The sequence below is a fragment of the Oncorhynchus tshawytscha genome, linkage group LG07, assembly GCF_018296145.1.
Source record: "Oncorhynchus tshawytscha isolate Ot180627B linkage group LG07, Otsh_v2.0, whole genome shotgun sequence".
NCBI lineage: Eukaryota > Metazoa > Chordata > Actinopteri > Salmoniformes > Salmonidae > Oncorhynchus > Oncorhynchus tshawytscha.
This window is the reverse complement of record NC_056435.1, coordinates 5,030,282-5,051,637: the sequence shown is the minus strand read 5'-3', so window position 1 is coordinate 5,051,637 and position 21,356 is coordinate 5,030,282. Positions and strand designations below refer to the sequence as shown.

Below are 21,356 nucleotides of genomic sequence, written 5' to 3'. Positions count from 1 at the left end.
ACTAATGCTGTCCGCTCTCTTGTTCTCTTTCTGTCTCTCTCTCTCTCCCTCCATCCCTCCTCAAACAGTAACAGTGTCTCTCTGACTCCGACATACAAAACCCTCTTCCGAATTTCAAATGTATTTGTAATTTCGCGAATGCTTATCCAAAGCGACTCACAGTTAAAATATGTAGTGTAGTCACAAGGTGGTACTGAAGGAAGAGTCTGTGCCAATGATGCCAGCATCTGTTTGTCTGTAACAGATTTGATAAGGAGACCAGAGATATTTATGGTTGCCCCTACAGAAACAGTGTCTGCGCAGAGCATACATTCATTCTCTAAGAGCCTCTTCCAAGCAGCTCTGCATAATTCTCTATTCCAAGAAGTGGAGTGTGTGGCCTTAAGTTAATTATTTCTTACCAACAATCATTCAATTATATCTGTTAACAGGAGAATACACAAAGGCTAGAACCATACTGGGAATCTTTATCAATGCCATTTTAATTAACACTAATCAAAGTGAGAGTGTGCTTATTAATTCAGCCTCCATCAGGACCTTCACGCATCATTTAATAGCAGGAAAGCAGAATGACATCTTCACAGTTTTCACAGCAACATCCAATTGGTGGATGAGAGAAGCTTGGAAGAATGTCAAACATAATGGGTTGATTTCTGATTTACTCTCCTCTTCCTGATGCTTTTTGTCCAATTATGAACCAAGTATTTGTAAGGACAGACGCTGGGAGACGAGAAGTAAGCACAGGGAGTGAATATTTAACGTGTGATGGGAGCCTGCCGAGCCAACCAAGGCAAGAAAACCTCTCGAGCCAGCTAAGGCATGGAAGCCTGACGAGCCAGCTGAGGCACCCCCGGTTCCTTCGGCAGCGGCACCAGGAACCGACGTCACCAACAAAAAACAAAAAACTCCCTGATGCTTCCAATATTGTGGTGTCAGCATTCTGTAAGGACAGACGCTGGGAGATGAGAAGCAAGTACATGGAGTGAATATTTAATCATTAACTGACATGAAACAAAACAAGGACAGCGTCTGTACAGGGAGAACAAAATGACATTAATGCTGACACGGGGATGAAACTGAGGAATAGACAGATAAAGGGACGGCAATCAATAAGTAATGGTGTCCAGGTGAGTCCATTGAAGCGCTGATGCGCGTAATGATGGTGACAAGTGTGCGTAATGATGGGCCGCCTGGCGCCCTCGATCTCCAGTGAGGGGGAGTGGGAGCAGGCGTGACAGCATTGGGGCATACTAACAAATCAGGGCCCCAAAGTACAGTGAGGGAAAAAAGTATTTGATCCCCTGCTGATTTTGTACATTTGCCCACTGACAAAGAAATGATCAGTCTATAATTTTAATGGTAGGTTTATTTGAACAGTGAGAGACAGAATAACAACAGCAAAAATCCAGAAAAACGCAAGTCAAAAATGTTATAAATTGATTTGCATCTTAATGAGGGAAATAAGTATTTGACCCCCTCTCAATCAGAAAGATTTCTGGCTCCCATGTGTCTTTTATACAGGTAATGAGCTGAGATTACGAGCACACTCTTAAAGGGAGTGCTCCTAATCTCAGCTTGTTACCTGTATAAAAGACACCTGTCCACAGAAGTAATCAATCAATCAGATTCCAAACTCTCCACCATGGCCAAGACCAAAGAGCTCTCCAAGGATGTCAGGGACAAGATTGTAGACCTACACAAGGCTGGAATGGGCTACAAGACCATCGCCAAGCAGCTTGGTGAGAAGGTGACAACAGTTGGTGCGATTATTCGCAAATGGAAGAAGCACAAAAGAACTGTCAATCTCCCTCGGCCTGGGGCTCCATGCAAGATCTCATCTCGTGGAGTTGCAATGATCATGAGAACGGTGAGGAATCAATCCAGAAAACTATTGGTAACACACTACGCCGTGAAGGACTGAAATCCTGCAGCTTCCGCAAGGTCCCCCTGCACAAGAAAGCACATATACATGCCCGTCTGAAGTTTGCCAATGAACATCTGAATGATTCAGAGGACAACTGGGGGAAAGTGTTGTGGTCAGATGAGACCAAAATGGAGCTCTTTGGCATCAACTCAACTCGCCGTGTTTGGAGGAGGAGGAATGCTGCCTATGACCCCAAGAACACCATCCCCACCATCAAACATGGAGGTGGAAACATTATTCTTTGGTGGTGTTTTTCTGCTAAGGGGACAGGACAACTTCACCGCATCAAAGGGACGATGGACGGGGCCATGTACCGTCAAATCTTGGGTGAGAACGTCCTTCCCTCAGCCAGGGCATTGAAAATAGGTCGTGGATGGTTATTCCAGCATGACAATGACCCAAAAACACACGGCCAAGGCAACAAAGGAGTGGCTCAAGAAGAAGCACATTAAGGTCCTGGAGTGGCCTAGCCAGTCTCCAGACCTTAATCCCATAGAAAATCTGTGGAGGGAGCTGAAGGTTCGAGTTGTCAAACGTCAGCCTTGAAACCTTAATGACTTGGAGAAGATCTGCAAAGAGGACTGGGACAAAATCCCTCCTGAGATGTGTGCAAATCTGGTGGCCAACTACAAGAAACATCTGACCTCTGTGATTGCCAACAAGGGTTTTGCCACCAAGTACTAAGTCATGTTTTGCAGAGGGGTCAAATACTTATTTCCCTCATAAAATGCAAATCAATTTATAACATTTTTGACATGCGTTTTTCTGGATTTTTTTGTTGTTATTCTGTCTCTCACTGTTCACATAAACCTACCATTAAAATTATAGACTGATCATTTCTTTGTCAGTGGGCAAACGTACAAAATCAGCAGGGGATCAGATACTTTTTTCCCTCAGTGTATATGCTCTGTAGTTAAGGACTAGGTCAAATAGTTACATAGTGAACTACACCTACACACAGAACCATGTGGGGTGCCTTTGTGGTGTTAAAGATGCACTATGCAGAAATCGCTCCTCCATTTCCTGGTTGCTAAAATTCTGATAGTTCGCCTAATTTCAGTTTATGTGACAAAACAAAAAGTGCAGTGTAGAGAATCATTGTACCATCTAAACCTGTGTGAAATATATTCTCCATAACCAAAATTATTGTATTTTCAGTTGTTTGAAGCTGGTGCACAAAACTGAAAGTAAAAGACACAAAAAATAATCTTAAGAACGGGAAGCATAGAAATAGTGCACATAGAACTGCTTCTTAGACTTGCTTTCAATGGGAATTACATATCTATAACTCAAATTTCTGTGTGAATTTGGTCAGGTTGCCCAAAAAATGACATATTGCAGCTTTAAGGAGTAACCATATGGGGCTATGCTTCTGTGTTAAGGTGTAGTTCACTGTGTATTACCTATGTCCTCCTGGCTCCATGCAACCTGCAGGACAATCATTTAATTTCAAGACACTGAGCACCCCAATTACCTCCCCCTTACTCCAGCTGCTCCCTATGTGTAGATGCCCATCACAGGAGGTTGGTGGCACTATAATTGGGGAGGACGGGCTCGTGATGGCAGAAGCGGAATCAGTGGAACGGCATCAAACACATGGTTTCTATGTGTCTGATGCCATTGAATTCGCTCCGTTCAAGACATTATTATGATCCGTCCTCCCCTCAGCAGCCTCCACTGCTGCCCATGTAATTACTGTAGGGTCAGGCCCAGTCTTAGATATAAGGTGGCTGTTGATAGGCTGCCTTGATTGCCATGTCACTGTATTGCTGCCTATGGGGGCCCACAGTGCTGCATTCCCAAGCAGCCTCTGTCTGACTGACTCCACAGCTTGCATTTCAAAGAGATTGAAAAGTGGGTCTCTTGAGATTTCCCATAGTTGCAGCAGAAGCTTTCCGAGACATACCTCATTGACAGCAAGACTTCATGTCTGGCTAACAATATATCTGAAACGGCATACTCTATATTCTATTTGGATGTAGGGGGATTTCCATTTAAGTCTTAAATCTGCCTTTCGTACTCCTTGATTTGTTTGAATGATATTACAGTTCTATATTACAGTTCTACGTTACAGTTCTTTCCCTGCTTTCAGATATAGTTACACCTGATAATCACAGGGCGATAGGAGGTTCTTTCATGAAGAGATGGTAGGCATCAGATCTGTAGGGGGTAATTATGTATTTTTCTCCCTTTCTGCCTTTTATCTCGAGACAGATCCTTAAATTAGACAGGGCAGTGTGAGATGTCTACCTTTGGTATGGCATTTGATGGATGTGCCCATAGATGTGATGTATGATTTATTATAAAGCAGCACGTTCCTCTCATCTTATGAGCTGAAGTCCATCTCTGAAGCACTCCGTTTTCTCAGTCTACTCAACAATAGCCTCTACCTGAACACTTGTTTTTGAAATGTGCGTCCCTAATCACACCCTTCTAGCCAAGGACATTTTCCGCTTAAATAACGACGTCAGTTAACAACTTCAGTTAATTAGGTGTGAGGACAAAATGAGAGGCCCTCAGAAGTGAGTAGCCATCAGGCTGGTCTAATGTTGTGGCGCATCAGAGTCAGTATATTATACTCTCTCTGGGAGGAAAATACCTTTAACTGGCTCCAGCCTTCATCAACACAGAGTGGTTGTGTATTATCACACGCACGCGCACACACAAATGAACAACACAAAAACGCACACACTAAGGAGAAGAGTGTTAGGCGTCAGACCAAAGCAGTAGATCAATGAGAGGGTGATCAACGAGAGGAGGATGTTTGTGGGGATTTAGATCTGAATGGTCTAATCCAGCCAGATGCATTTTCTCCCCCATCTCTCCAGCCCCCACCCAGTCCAGTGTGAAGACAGTACTTCCTTTCAATTACGCAGAGTGCATTGTTGTCTGCCAGTTGTCAGTCAGGGGCAGTGACAGGGCTGCGGTGTGGTGGACGACAGTGGCTCTCTTTCTTCTTTCTTCATTCCCTTCTCTCTCTCTTTCTCTCACTCTCTCTCTCTCTCTTTCTCTCACTCTCTCTCTCTCTCTCTCTACACAAGGCTTTACTCTCTGCGTTCTGCTGTCATGACAACCAATACAATAGCTCACATCAGTCAAAGACTGCTGTCGCTTGATGTTAATAGGTTTCTATTGTCATTTACACCAAATACTTAATTTGTGAATTAAGCTCTACAACGCTTCATTGAGTGAAGGGGAAAAGTTTAACCTTTTTGTGATAGGGGGCAGAATTTTCACTTTTGGATGAATAGCGTGCCCAGAGTGAACTGCCTCCTACTCAGTCCCAGATGCTAATATATGCATAGTATTATTGGTATTGGATAGAAAACGCTCTGCAGTTTCTAAAACTGTTTGAATGATGTCTGTGAGTATAACAGAACTAATATGGCAGGCGAAAACCTGAGAAAAATCCAACCAGGAAGTGGGACATCTGAGGTTTGTAGTTTTTCAAAGCTTGGCCTACCGAATACACATTGAGATATGGATAAAGTTGCACTTCCTACAGCTTCCACTAGATGTCAACTGTCTTTAGAAACTTGAATGAGGATTAATTCCATACATCGTTTGACATGTTTCTAAAGGACTGTAACAGAACTTTTCAAGTTTTTGTCTGGATGAAGTGCCTGCGCCTCATGAAGATGGATTACTGGGCTGAACATGCTAACAACAAGTGGCTAATGGACATAAATTATGGAAATTTATGGAACAAATCAGTCATTTATTGTCAAACTGGGATTCCTGGGAGTGCCTTCTGATGAAGATCCTCAAAGGTAAGTGAATATTTATGGTGTTGTTTCTAACTTTGTTGACTCCAAAATGGCGGATATTCCTGTGGCTGTTTTGGGTTCTGAGCGCCGTTCTCAGATTATGCTTTTTACGTAAAGTTTTAAAAAAAATCTGAAACAGCGGTTGCATTAAGGAGAGGTCTATCTTTAATTCTGTGAATAACACTTGTATCTTTTATCAATGTGTATTATGAGTATTTCTGCAAAATCACTGGATGTTTTGGAATCAAAACATTACTGCACGTAAGGCGCCAGTGTAAACTGAGATTTTTGGATATAAATATGCACATTATCGAACAAAACATACATGTATTGTGTAACATGATGTCCTATGAGTGTCATCTGAAGATCATCAAAGGTTAGTGATTAATTTTATCTATATTTCTGCTTTTTGTGACTCCTATCTTTGCCTGGGAAAATTGTGTTTTTTCAACTTGGCTATGACCTAACATAATCATATGTTGTGCTTTCGCTGTAAAGCATTTTTGAAATCGGACACGATGGGTAGATTAACAAGATGTTTATCTTTCATTTGCTTTATTGGACTTAATGTGTAAAAGTTACATATTTCTAAAAAACATTTTTGAATTTCGCGCGCTGCCTTTTCAGCGGAATGTTGACGAGGGGTTCCCGCTAGAAAGATTAACTAAGTTTTATTGAGTGTAAGGAAAAATATATATTTTTTAAATTTTCGGTTAAAATGATTTTTCTTTAATTGAATGTTGAGAAAAAGTTCAACAGAGCTTTGTTGAAAGCCTGTCTTTTCCGCTTCCGTTATGGCAATCCCAGGATCAGGGAGAAAACATGAATATGATACTGAAATGAAATCCTGTTGATATCCTGTTCATTCAAATAGCGTTTACAGGTCAAGGTGTTCTCTCTAAAAAAATAACCTACTTCAACATGAGGGGGGAATGAATACTTTTTTTTATTTTTTATTATTTCACATTTATTTAACCAGGTAAGCTAGTTAAGTTCTCATTTACAACTGCGACCTGGACAAGATAAAGAAACAACAACACGGAGTTACACATGGAATAAACAAGTGTACAGTCAATAACACAATAAAAATAAAAAAAGTCTATATACAGTGTGTGCAAATGGCATTAGGAGGTAAGGCAATAAATAGGCCATAGTAGCAAAGTAATTACAATTTAGCAGATTAACACTGGAGTGATAGATGGGTGGGCTATTTACAGATGGACTATGTACAGCTGCAGCGATCGGTTAGCTGCTCAGATAGCTGATGTTTAAAGTTAGTGAGGGAAATGTAAGTCTCCAGCTCTATGATTTTTGCAATTCATTCCAGTCACTGGCAGCAGAGAACTGGAAGGAAAGGCGGCCAAACGAGGTGTTGGCTTTGGGGATGACCAGTGAGATATACCTACTGGAGCGCGTGCTAGGGGTGGGTGTTGTTATCGTGACCAGAGAGCTGAGATAAGGCGGAGCTTTACCTAGCATAGACTTATAGATGACCTGGAGCCAGTGGGTCTGGCGACGAATATGTAGTGAGGGCCAGCCGACTAGAGCATACAGGTCGCAGTGGTGGGTGGTATAAGGCGCTTTGGTAACAAAACGGATGGCACTGTGATAGACTACATCCAATTTGCTGAGTAGAGTTTTGGAAGCTATTTTGTAGACGACATCGCCAAAGTCGTGGATCAGTAGGACAGTAGGTTTTACTAGGGTAAGTTTGGCGGCGTGAGTGAAGGAGGCTTTGTTGTGAAATAGAAAGCCGATTCTAGATTTGATTTTGGATTGGAGATGTTGGATATGAGTCTGGAAGGAGAGTTTACAGTTTAGCCAGACACCTAGGTATTTTTAGTTGTCCATGTATTCTAGGTCAGAACCGTCCAGAGTAGTGATGCAAGTCGGGCGAGCGGGTGCGGGCAGCGAACGGTTGAAAAGCATGCATTTTGTTTTGCTAGCGTTTAAGAGCAGTTGGAGGCTACGGAAGGAGTGTTGTATGGCATTGAAGCTCGTTTGGAGGTTAGTTAACACAGTGTCCAAAGAAGGGCCAGATGTATACAGAATGGTGTTGTCTGCGTAGAGGTGGATCAGGGAATCACCAGAAGCAAGAGCGACATCGTTGCTATATTCAGAGATATACAAAGAGTCGGCCCCAGAATTGAACCCTGTGGTACCCCCATAAAGACTGCCAGAGGTCCGGACAATAGGCCCTCCGATTTGACACACTGAACTCTGTCTGCGAAGTAGTTGGTGAACCAGGCGAGGCTGTCATTTGAGAAGCTTAGGCTATTTAGTCTGCCGATAAGAATGCGGTGATTGGCAGAGTCGAAAGCTTTGGCCAGGTCGATGAAGACGGCTGCACAGTACTGTCTTTTATTGACGGCGGTTATGATATCGTTTAGTACCTTGAGCGTGGCTGAGGTGCACCCATGACCAGCTCAGAAAACGGATTGCACAGAGGAGAAGGTATGATGGGATTCGAAATAGTCAGTGATCTGTTGATTAACTTGGCTTTCAAAGACTTTATAAAGGCAGGGCAGGATGGAGATAGGTCTATAACAGTTTGGGTCTAGAGTGTCACCCCCTTTGAAGAGGGGGATGACCGCAGCAGCTTTCCAATCTTTAGGGATCTCGGACAAAACGAAAGAGAGGTTGAACAAACTGGTAATAGGGGTTGCAACAGTGGCGGCGGATAATTTTAGAAAGAGAGGGTCCAGATTGTCTAGCCCAGCTGATTTGTACGGGTCCAGGTTTTGCAGCTCTTTCAGAACATCTGCAATCTGGATTTGGGTGAAGGAGAAGCTGGGGAGGCTCGGGCAAGTAGCTGCGGAGGGTGCGAAGCTGTTGGCCGGGGTTGGGGTAGCCAGGAGGAAAGCATGGCCAGCCATAGAGAAATTATTATTGAAATTTTCGATTATCATGGATATATCGGTGGTGACCGTGTTGCCTACACTCAGTGCAGTGGGCAGCTGGGAGGAGGTGTTCTTGTTCTCCATGGACTTTACAGTGTCCCAAAACTTTTTGGAGTTAGAGCTAAAGGATGCAAATTTCTGTTTGGAAAAGCTAGCCTTTGCTTTCCTGACTGACTGTGTGTATTGGTTCCTGACTTCCCTGAATAGTTGCATATCACGGGAACTATTCGATGCTATTGCAGTCCGCCACAGGATGTTTTTGTGCTGTTCAAGGACAGTCAGGTCTGGAGTGAACCAAGGGCTATATCTGTTCTTAGTTCTACATTTTTTGAAAGGGGCATGCTTATTTAAGATGGTTAGGAAATAGTAAGTCCATCTGTCATGAAAAGAGCTGAGGTTTCTAGTACTACTTTCCCTGTACCATTTAACAGAATCAGCTGACACTGTGATCTCTAGCACAAATAATCAGTCTAAGAGAGAATAATTAAAGGAATTGTACAGTACAATCCCAAGGAAATGACTGATGTAAAGCAAGCAAAATGTCTCTCTCTATTGCTCTCTCGCTCAGAGACTGAAATAATAGAGTGAACGGGATGAAGGAGGGCAGATGATTTAGTAGCGGAGCTAGACTCAAAGAGAGAGGGGAATAGAGAGATAGATGAGAGGAAGCAGCCAGAGGTGTCCACAGAGATTGAATGGTGTATAGTGGGTGGCGTAAAAAATCTGCCAGTAAGGCAGTGTGTTTTCGGTGGGTGTCTAAGACCCAGCAGAGCATGGGGAGAGGGATCAACTGTATCACTGAGAAAAAGGAGTGCGAGGGTGAGTGATAGAAAGAGAAGAATGATGGAGAATGAGGGGAGAGAAAGGGATGCAGGAGAAATTATAAAGAACAATGTGGAAATAGAGAGGGAGAGAGTGATAAACAGAGATGGAGGAGGAATGATTGAGAAGAGGGGAGAGAGGTAGGGAAACATGATGAGATGGATTGAACTCCCAGTGAAAAGTGATGGGAGGACGGAAAATGTGAGGACAAAGAATAGATCATTCTGCCACTGAAAGAGATGGGATAAAGAATATGAATAGATGTAATAGTGTCCACTCTCAAAGTGTGACAGATAAGGCAGGACCACAACTCCAGAACTGTGATGTCAAGCTAATCCAAAGAAATCATGAGAGCATCTCACCATTTTGAGCATTTCACTCAAAATGACATTTGTGGGATATCCACAGGACTTTCCTTTGATTACGCAACACAGCATTCAACGATGCCAAAACTATGTTCATTTCCAAAAGACATGGACTTCAGCCCTCTGAACCTCTGAACATTTTATTTGTCAGAAAGATAAATCCTTTGGATACAGTAATATAAATGTTCACCTATGTTGATGCACAGATGTCATATTGCATTATCCAAAGGATTATCTTTGTGACAAATAAAAGGGACACATACAGTGGTTCATCCTTTAAAAGTTGTGTCACACTGCCGCAGCATTCTGTGGCACGTCATTTAATTTTCAGCCATTTTTTCTGTTACTGCAAGTTATTGCTAGTTTGACCACCAAAGGGCATCTTTCAGAAGCATTTGATAGTATTCCGTATTGGCATTACCAGAGAATTCAAAACCTTTTTTTGTAATAACATAGTATACGGGAATGATTTTAAGAAATTTGGCTTAATTAATTTGATTAATATTATGGTGTTTCTATTCAGAGAAAAACGAAACCCTCAGGGTTTCCGTTAGGATGGAATGGAAAATATGGCGTTGTACAACATGACGGTCGGGAGTAGGCTACAGGATTGGAGGATTCTAAATGGTTTGCCTTCATTAGACAACTTTGTTCCAATATTTCTGTAAATAAGTGAAATTTATTCCCGTAGAAATTCGTTATGGATCCATAACTAAATCAACATCTGCATTTTGAAAGAATATTTTTTTATCATTATTTTATGAACGAAATGTGTTTTTGTTTATTAGGATACTGTGCAGTCTACAATACATACTGTAGTAAACATGGGAAAGTGCTTGTTTCCTTACATAAGGGAGGGCAGGCCCTGTCTGTACTACAGAATGTGGGGCATGCGGGAGACCGGGGTTCAAATCCCCATTGGGGAGAAAGGTGTAGGCTGTCCTTCTAAATTAGAATTTGTTCTTAACTGGTTCCATATGTGTTATTTCATAGTTGTGATGTCTTCAATATTATTCTACAAGGTAGAAAATTGTAAAAATATAGAAACATCCTGGAATGAGTAGGTGTGTCCAAACGTTTGACTGGTACTTGCTGGAACCGAAATTATGGCGCTTGTACACCGTGACGGACGGCAGTACAGTACTGGGCTATTTAGCTAAAGAATCCCAGCAGGGCATGAGGAAGGACTAGGCTGTCCTTGTAAATAAGAATTTATTTCTTAACTGATTTGCCTAGTTAAATAAAGGTTACACTAAGAGCATAACATTTCTGCACCCTAATTTTCTAGTTTTTGTCTAACCAATACCCAAACTGAGATTAAGTGAAAATAAAAATCTCATTGATTTATCAAGACCAGTCCCCATGCTTGCCTCAGAGCAGCACGTAACGGTGCTAAAATAGTTGTAGGCTTTTGCTTCTAACTTTTATATGCTCTTTAGATAAATAAGACCTACACCATTTTTAACAGCACGTTACTAAACACTAGTGAGACTCATTTTGCCTATGGTAGGCCTACAATATATCGAAAAATATTTTTTTCAATGACTTGACTCTCTGCCAACAATTACATTCAGAGGATTGGAGGACTCTACATTAATATCTAAGGGGCATTTTCCGTTAGGATTTGTGAAAATATCTGAGAATATCTACGTTTTTTAAATATAATTCTAAATTAATTTATAATAATAATAATCGCTTTGTTTAAAAAGTAACGATATTTTGGAGATTTCATTTTCATTTAACCTAGAGTGAGCGAGAAAAAGGCAATTCTTGAGCATGGGGTAAGACATTCTCACTCATTTGTAAATAAAGCCTGTTATTTAGAATTATTTCTGGAGAAACCTAAATTGATTATTTAGCAGACATCACTTGCTTATATTCATGAAGATGATGAGCGATTGGCAAAGGCAATCTGTAATCTGCTAGCATCACGGCACGACATCAACATCGCTCTAATTACAGTCAGAAGACAGTCGAAGAAACTTGTGTGGACTTATGGAAAGGCTTGGTAAGAAATGTTTTATATATACAGTGGGGAGAACAAGTATTTGATACACCTCCGATTTTGCAGGTTTTCCTACTTACAATGCATGTAGAAGTCTGTAATTTTTATCATAGGCACACTTCAACTGTGAGAGACGGAATCTAAAACAAAAATTCAGAAAATCACTCATTTGCATTTTATTGCATGACATGAAGTTTTTGATACATCAGAAAAGCAGTACTTAATATTTGGTACAGAAACCTTTGTTTGCAATTACAGAGATCATACGTTTCCTGTAGTTCTTGACCAGGTTTGCACACACTGTAGCAGCGATTTTGGCCCACTCCTCCATACAGACCTTCTCCAGATCCTTCAGGTTTCGGGGCTGTCGATGGGCAATACGGACTTTCAGCTCCCTCCAAAGATTTTCTATTGGGTTCAGGTCTGGAGACTGGCTATGCCACTCCAGGACCTTGAGATGCTTCTTACGGAGCCACTCCTTAGTTGCCATTGCTGTGTGTTTCGGGTCGTTGTCATGCTGGAAGACCCAGCCACGACCCATCTTCAATGCTCTTACTGAGGGAAGGAGGTTGTTGGCCAAGATCTCTCGATACATGGCCCCATCCATCCTCCCCTCAATATGGTGCAGTCGTCCTGTCCCCTTTGCAGAAAAGCATCCCCAAAGAATGATGTTTCCACCTCCATGCTTCACGGTTGGGATGGTGTTCTTGGGGTTGTACTCATCCTTCTTCTTCCTCCAAACACGGCGAGTGGAGTTTAGACCAAAAAGCTCTATTTTTGTCTCATCAGACCACATGACCTTCTCCCATTCCTCCTCTGGATCATCCAGATGGCTATTGGCAAACTTCAGATGGGCCTGGACATGTGCTGGCTTGAGCAGGGGGACCTTGCGTGCACTGCAGGATTTTAATCCATGACGATGTAGTGTGTTACTAATGGTTTTCTTTGAGACTGTGGTCCCAGCTCTCTTCAGGTCATTGACCTGCCGTGTAGTTTTGGGCTGATCCCTCACCTTCCTCATGATCATTGATGCCCCATGAGGTGAGATATTGCATGGAGCCCCAAACCGAGGGTGATTGACCGTCATCTTGAACTTCTTCCATTTTCTAATAATTGCGCCAACAGTTGTTGCCTTCTCACCAAGCTGCTTGCCTATTGTCCTGTAGCCCATCCCAGCCTTGTGCAGGTCTACAATTTTATCTCTGATGTCCTTACACAGCTCTCTGGTCTTGGCCATTGTGGAGAGGTTGGAGTCTGTTTGATTGAGTTTGTGGACAGGTTTCTTTTATTTTTATACATGTAACGAGTTCAAACAGGTGCAGTTAATACAGGTAATGAGTGGAGAACAGGAGGGCTTCTTAAAGAAAAACTAACAGGTCTGTGAGAGATGAAATTCTTACTGGTTGGTAGGTGATCAAATACTTATGTCATGCAATAAAATGCAAATTAATTACTTAAAAATCATACAATGTGATTTTCTGGATTTTTGTTTTAGATTCCGTTTCTCACAGTTGAAGTGTACCTATGATAAAAATTACAGACCTCTACATGCTTTGTAAGTAGGAAAACCTGCAAAATCGGCAGTGTATCAAATACTTGTTCTCCCCACTGTATATATATTTTTTTTTTAAATATTTATTATCAGAACACTAACCATGTGTGTTTGCTTGTTTTGTACTGTTCTGTAGTTTCGACCCAATGATTCATCTGACAAACAAAGATCTTCGCGTCCTGCAGGTCCAGGTATGGATAAAAGCTGGCGAGACATTCAACAATGTCATCTTCACAGACGAATCAACCGTGGCCCTTGAGCAATTGGCTCAAAATTGCTACAGAAAAAAGGAAGAAGATCAAGCAACCCGAGTCCCAACTTTCCCTCAAGCTCCATGTTTGGGGGGCAATTTCTTGCCAGGGACCAGGCCCATATTTGATTTTTGTTGGTAAATTTGGCTATTTACAAAGCAAAAGGTACATAAAATATTGTAGCCTACACCTCACAGACTGTTATGTGTTCCACAATAATTCACTCTTGCCTCCTTTTTCAGGTATCATGGCTCAAGATTTCTTTGAGGAAGAAAACTTCAAGCGATATGATGGGCCCTATGTCAGAGAGGTATTTCTGGGTACACATAATTTCTATCAAGGTAGGATTATAGAAATATTAGGTTACGTTTAGGGCGATTTACATTTCTATTTCTATTATTGTAACTAATGTTGGCTGTTAGGCTAAATGTCTTGTTTTCTTCTTCAAATGCAGACAATGACCCAAAACACACTGCCGCCCGGGTTTGCATTGCAAATGAGGGCATAAACTGGGTCAGAACGCCAACAGAGTAAGTAGACTTTTATGTAGTAAAATAAAGGTTAAATAAAAATACCTTCGGTAGACCTACAGTATATCTAAAAAATATATATTTTGTTCATCTCTACATGTAGGTCTTCTGATTTCAACCCGATCGAACTTGTTAGGCATCAACTGAAAACATTAATCCGTATCTCTGCCAAGCCGTCAGGCAAAGATGAACTGGTCAAGACCATCGAGATGTTTTGGCTAGAGAAATTGACGATACAACAATGCAACAAATACACTGATCATCTCAGCAAGGTTTTACCTGTGGTCGTGGAGCTGGGTGGAAGCTAAAATGTAGCTAATATAAACATCTGCATTTGACTGTCTTTTTTCTTGTTATTTTATTTTATTAACGAAAGCATAAAGATGTTGATGAAGAAATGCTGTACTGCTGTTTTGAGTTAGAAATGTAACACTTTAGAGTACTCTAGCATTGAATACATTGCAAGTTGAGGGATTTTCACAACAGTAGCCGGGCTATAAGAAGTATATTGTCCTGCTAATAGGAAACATTTGCATGACGGGCTACATTCTTTATTGTAACCACAATTCCGCACATCATTTGTATCTACCTTTCCAATTACTTTTAGAGTTTGGGATTTACAAATGTGCGCTTTTAATCATTAGTTACATTGTTTTAGTTCGAATGTGCAGACTTTTCTTCTTTAAATTATTATTTATGTAGGATGCTACATGTTTGACCAGTTGCAAATGTAAGTAGGCCTAATAAAAAAATCCTAAACTCTACTAGGCTGTTAAGCCTCATAGCCTACCTCAGCCAGTTATTTTATTATTGATTTATTATTGATTTATTATTTATTTAAGTTATTTTATATTGGTCTAGGCTCCGAAGAAATAGACTCCAATTAAGCCCTCTTGTTGTTTGTAAAGTCTAATTCAAATTCATTTTTGTTGTTGAAATGAATTTGCTGGACTGGTGTTCTTCATCTGTTGGTGTGCAACACTTGCATAACAAGTCAGCTATATTTTCAGCACCAGCCCCTGTTCACCTCCTATTGATTGTGCTGCGGTTGCAGCCAGTTGTTGTTTGAATTGAACCTTTATTTAACTAGGCAAGTCAGGTAAGAACCAATTCTTATTTACAATGAAGGCCTACCCCGGCCAAACCCGGATGACGCAGGGCCATTTGTGCCCCGCCCTATGGCACTCCCAATCACGGTCGGATGTGTTACAGCCTGAATTCGAACCAAGGACTGTAGTAAAGCATCTTGCACCGAGATGCAGTGCATTAGACCGCCACTCGGGAGTCATGACCAATATATACAATTGAAGTCGGAGGTACACACACACTTAGGTTGGAGTCATTAAAGCTCATTTTTCAACCACTCCACAAATTTCAATTATTTTTTTCAAATCTGAGCTACAGTTGAAATCAGAACATACACCTTAGCCAAATTCATTTAAACTCAGTTATTCACAATTACTTGAAATTTAATCCTGGTAAAAATTCCATGGCTTAGGTCAGTTAGGATCACCACTTTATTTTAAGAATGTGAAATGTCAGAATAATAGTAGAGAATGATTTATTTCAGCTTTTATTTCTTTCATCACATTCTCAGTGGGTCAGATGTTTACATACACTCAATTAGTATTTCGTAGCATTGCATTTGAATTGTTTAACTTGGGTCAAACGTTTAGGGTAGCCTTCCACAAACTTTCCACAATAAGTTGGGTGAATCTTTGCCCATTCCTCCTGACAGAGCTGGTGTAACTGATTCAGGTGTGTAGGCCTCCTTGCTCACACACGCTTTTTCATTTCTGTCCACAAATGTTATATAGGATTGAGGTCAGGGCTTTGTGATGGCCACTCCAATATCATAACTTTGTTGTCCTTAAGCCATTTTGCCACAATTTTGGAAGTATGCTTGGGGTCATTGTCTGTTTGCAAGACCCATTTGGGACCAAGCTTTAACTGCCTGACTGATGTCTTGAGATGTTGCTTCAATATATCCCCATAATTTTCCTCCCATATGATGCCATCTATTTTTTGAAGTGCACCAGTCCCTCCTGCAGCAACGCACCCCCACAACATGATGCTGCAACTCCCATGCTTCACGGTTGGAATGGTGTTCTTCAGCTTGCAAGCCTCCCCCTTTTTCCTCCAAACATAAAGATGGCCATTATAGCCAAACTTTTCTATTTTTGTTTCATCAGACCAGAGAACATTTCTCCAAAATGTACAAACTTTCATCTTCCCATGTGCAGTTGCAAACCGTAGTCTGCCTTTTTATGGCGGTTTTGGAGCAGTGGCTTCTTCCTTGCTGAGCGTCCTTTCAGGTTATGTCGATATAGGACTCGTTTTACTGTGGATATAGATACTTTTGTACCTGTTTCCTCCAGCATCTTCACAAGGTCCTTTGCTGTTGTTCTGGGATTGATTTACATATTTCGCACCAAAGTACGTTCATCTCTTGGAGACAGAATGCGTCTCCTTCCTGAGCGATATGACAGCTGCATGGTCCCATGGTGTTTATACTTGCATACTATTGTTTGTACAGATGAACGTGGTACCTTCAGGCGTTTAGAAATTGCTCCCAAGGATGAACCAGACTTGTGGAGGTCTACAAATATTTTTCTGGGGTCTTGGCTGATTTCTTTTGATTTTCCCATGATGTCAAGCAAAGAGGCACTGAGTTTGAAAGTAGGCCTTGAAATACATCCAGAGGTACACCTCCAATTGACTCAAATTATGTCACTTAGCCTATCAGAAGCTTCTGAAGCCATGACATCATTTTCTGGAATTTTCCAAGCTGTTTAAAGGCACAGTCAACTTAGTGTAAACTTCTGAACCACTGGAATTGTGATACAGTGAATTATAAGTGAAATAATCTGTCTGTAAACAATTGTTGGAAAAATGAATGGTATCATGCACAAATTAGATGTCCTAAATGACTTGCCAAAACTATAGTTTCCTAACAAGAAATGTAGTGGTTCATTGGAACTTTTGGTGGTTCATTGGAACCACTCGATATGATTGGTCATATAAAAACCTTGTGACCCAAATGCATAATGAGTGCTCTAACTCTCCCTTGTGGTGGTATAGCGCAATGAAGCTGTGACGCTGGGTACTTCTAAATCCCGCAACGTAAGCTCGGAGGTACCACTGTACTGTGGGATAAATCTTTGGTCTCGACATACAGGTAACTGGCAAAATAATGGAAACACTTGTGTAAATGAGGGATACAAAGTATAATGAAAGCAAGTGCTTCCCCAGAGGTGTGGATCCTGAGCTAATTAAGCAATTAACATACCATCATGCTTAGGATCATGTATAAAAATTCTGGGCAGGTCTTTATTTTGGCCAATATTTTGGCTACCATGGCTATGTACCCCATCCACAGGGGGGGGGGGGCATAGCCTGTTGTAATTTGTAGAATCTATGCCAATGTGCATTGAAGCTGTTCTGGCTCATGGTGGCCCAACGCCCTATAAAGACACTTTATGTTGGTGTTTCCTTTATTTTGGCAGTTACCTGTACATTTCCGCATGGTGTAAAACTGTTTTTCATCAACACACCTATAAAGACACACTTTTTTTTATTCCACACCACAATCAGTAGTCTCACTGCTGGTAGCAACAGGTGCATGTTCCCTGAGTAAAACCCAGTAGAGTGCCTCTCACTTCTTGTTACTGTAATGATGGAAAAATGCACTCTTTACTTTGATCCAGGACCAATGCTGTTGCTGTCTGTGATGGAAACACTCACTGAGCATGGTGGGCTTTTTATCAGAGCTGACTGTCTTTAATCATGTCTTTCATCATCAAAGCGAAACAATGGTTATTTTGTGATTCATTTTGCTCCGTCATAAACCATTCTAAAAAGCAGTGTGTGTGCATACGTATATACCAATGAGATATATATCCATACAACTCATAATAATGACGCCAGAGCATTGTGGCATTAGTTCTCTGGATGCTACAGTACCTATTCCACCAAGTGAGGAAGAGCTCATTACTGAACAATATTTCCCGTCATGCCAAGATCAATATGTCATTGAGAGAGAAAGAGGAGAGAGAGAAGAGCAAGAAAGAGAGAGAGGCAAGGGAAGAGAGAGATATAAAGAGAGAAGGAAAGAGGGAAGAAGAGCGAGAGAGAGACAGAGAGAGCGAAAGAGAGGACCCAGAGCATTCCCCTCGGGAGTGTTTCTTCTTGAGGAGACTTTTCAGAGAGTCAGAGTGATATTGCTGATTTAACATGGCGTATGCAGCGAGGGAAGGACAAGCGGAGATAAACAGTGTTTGTAAACACAAAGTAGCCAGAACTAAAGAAGAAGAAAAAGCAGGACAGAAACATACCGCCAGAGGACGGCTTGGAGAAGTATACACACACCTAAAGCTATAGAGATCGTCTCACATGTTGAGTTATCTGTTATCTGTGATTATAGGAAACAAACAAAGAGGATCTTTCTGTATGTTTTTCTAAGATCATACTAACCCTCCTCATAACTCCACGGAAGTGAATACTCTAATTTTGCCAAAGAGTTCTGAAACCTTCTTGTTAAGGCTTGACTAAATTGTTTTTTTATCTGTTTCTGTTTAGAATCAAGTGCTGGCGTGAAGAATGCAAGGAAACGCCCCTAATGGAATGGAATAGTACAATGGCTGCATCGAGGAAAAACGACAACCCTCCTTTTCAACCAGAATCCCACCACTAGGCTGTATTAAAGCAGTCGAAGGTACTGAATTAATGTCAAGCATCTCGTGGAGGCAGCATCATGCTGCACCACTGGAAGTAGCTGGAGGACCACCCTTGGAGATTCCGCCTTCTCAACGTTCTCAATGCTCCTAACACGCGCCAAGTAAACAGAAATGCCTTCAAAGGTCAGCTGCTTATACTTGTTGACGGTCGTTTGCTGGGCTAGCGCTCTCTGGTACCTGAGTCTGTCCCGTCCCTCCACCTCTTACGTGGGCCAGCTGTCCATCCCCATCCGCCAGAAGAACAAGCTCACCAAGAACGTGACCTTCAGCAATATACGGACTCGGCCGCTCAACCCACACGCCTTCGACTTTGTCATCAATGAGCCCAAGAAGTGTGAGACGGTGGCACCTTTCTTAGTCATCCTGATCAGCACCACCCACAAGGAGTTTGATGCACGTCAAGCGATTCGAGAGACGTGGGGCGACGAGAGCACGTTCGGCGATGGCGTTCGCGTCCTCACACTCTTCCTGCTTGGGAGGAATACGGACCCGGTGCTCAACCAGATGGTGGAACAGGAGAGCCAGATCTTCCACGATGTCGTGGTGGAGGACTTCATAGACTCCTACCACAACCTCACCCTCAAGACCCTGATGGGCATGCGCTGGGTGGCCACCTTCTGCTCCAAGGCACAGTACGTCCTCAAGACGGACTCTGACATCTTCGTCAACATGGAGAACCTGGTCTACAACCTCCTCAAACCCACCTCCAAGCCTCGGAGACGCTACTTCACGGGCTACGTCATCAACGGAGGTCCGATTAGAGACATGCGCAGTAAGTGGTACATGCCCAGAGACCTTTACCCTGAGGCTAAGTACCCGCCTTTCTGCTCGGGCACTGGGTACGTGTTCTCAGCAGATGTGGCCGAGCTCATCTACAAGACGTCCCTGCACACCAGACTGCTCCACCTGGAGGATGTGTATGTGGGTCTGTGTCTTCGCAAGCTGGGCATCCACCCCTTCCAGAACAGTGGCTTCAACCACTGGAAGATGGCCTACAGTCTATGCCGCTACCGACGGGTCGTAACGGTCCACCAGATCTCCCCGGAGGAGATGCACCGCATCTGGAATGACATGACCAGCAAGAAACACCTCAAGTGTTAATCAGCTACCTACATTTCGTGCCAATATGAGGAGGTCCGGAATTCTTCTTCTTCTTCTTCTCCTTTACTGCTTCTTCTCTTCCTCCTCTTCTGCCCCTTCCTCCTCTTCCGATCTCTGCTTTTCTTTGTCAATGTACAGCACATGATCCTGAGGGAACGGTACTATAACAATAACCTTCTGGCCATTTGCATAGTCCAAGAGACACTTCGCTAAAAGCCTCTTTATCAGACCAAGGTTTCGCTCTGCCGTTGTAAGTCCTGCATTCTCCCCCGTAGCTATTGATGAGTTTAAAGTCCACAGGTAAGAAAATATCATAATTATAGACATTTTCAGAATTACTCTATGACTTTACTTTACTCTTATGAAAATCAAATAATGTCCCACAATGCAACAGTATGCCATTTGCACCATATGTTGTTTATGAGATGAAATCCCTAAAACACAGAGGTAGAAGCTTAGCAGTGGAACAGAATAGCTCAGATGCTATTAGGCTAATCTATGTAGGCAACGCTGCTAATTTACAGAAAAAGTCTGGCCCCGTTACTGAAGTAGTAGGGATGATAAGAAATACCACGATATACAACCTATGTAACATGTTCTGCTGTCAGTTAGGTTGATAATGAATGTCCACTCTTAATTTCCAGTCTTTGTATATTTAATAAAGATGTATTTGTGGGATGTACTGTTTTGGTACCGCAACAGATGTTGTCATAGTGAAAAGACCATGATTAGTATACAATGTAACAACGTGCTGTCGACATAGATTGAGTGTTCATTGGAATGATCTAAGATTGTTAGAACATGAGACTAACAGTTCAATGGACCTACTGTGTGACATGACGGACATACTTGCCTCTGCAATTGAGTTGTAATATATTGTTTTAAAGATCAAACATATTTTCTTACTATGTATTTGGAGTCCTTTGTATTGTACTAGGTAGAGAATGGCTTCATTTCTTGAACACCAGTATTTCTTATGGGACGGTACAAATGGCGATGTAACAATATTAACCACATGCATTCCCAGGTGAATGTTATTCTATCTGTATGTGATGCGCAATAACTTCTTCGCTCTTTAAGCCGCGCTGTGACAAGACAGACTGCAGAGTGTTATATTTTATATATTACTTGAAGCCGCATTACATTAAAGACGTATTTCATTTGAGAGTGTATCCCTTTTTTCCTACGTATTTGGGATTTTAAAAATGCTGTAATTTATTGTGTGTGATCCTAATAAGAGGGCAGTTTATAATATTGTTTAATTATTCAATGAGTTTTATTTCAATACATGCAGTAGACTGCCAAATACCTATTTATACCTGAACTAATGACTTCAGCTTTACCCAAGTCCCTCTCTGTAGTTGCAGTGCATCCGGTAATGAATTGTAAACATGTTCGGCGCT

At 41.8% G+C, this 21,356-nt stretch overlaps 1 protein-coding gene across 1 annotated transcript in view; it reads left to right on the top strand.

Annotated features, from left to right (window-relative positions):
- Positions 1-21,118, top strand: part of LOC112253722 (beta-1,3-galactosyltransferase 1-like) — a 115,905-nt gene extending 94,787 nt beyond the window's left edge. The window contains exon 3 of the mRNA XM_024425683.2: positions 18,695-21,118. Within this exon, the coding sequence (XP_024281451.2) occupies positions 18,964-19,953 (990 nt within the window). The 5' untranslated portion in view covers positions 18,695-18,963 and the 3' untranslated portion in view covers positions 19,954-21,118. The remainder of the gene's footprint in view (positions 1-18,694) is intronic.
- The last annotated feature ends 238 nt before the right edge of the window (positions 21,119-21,356 follow it).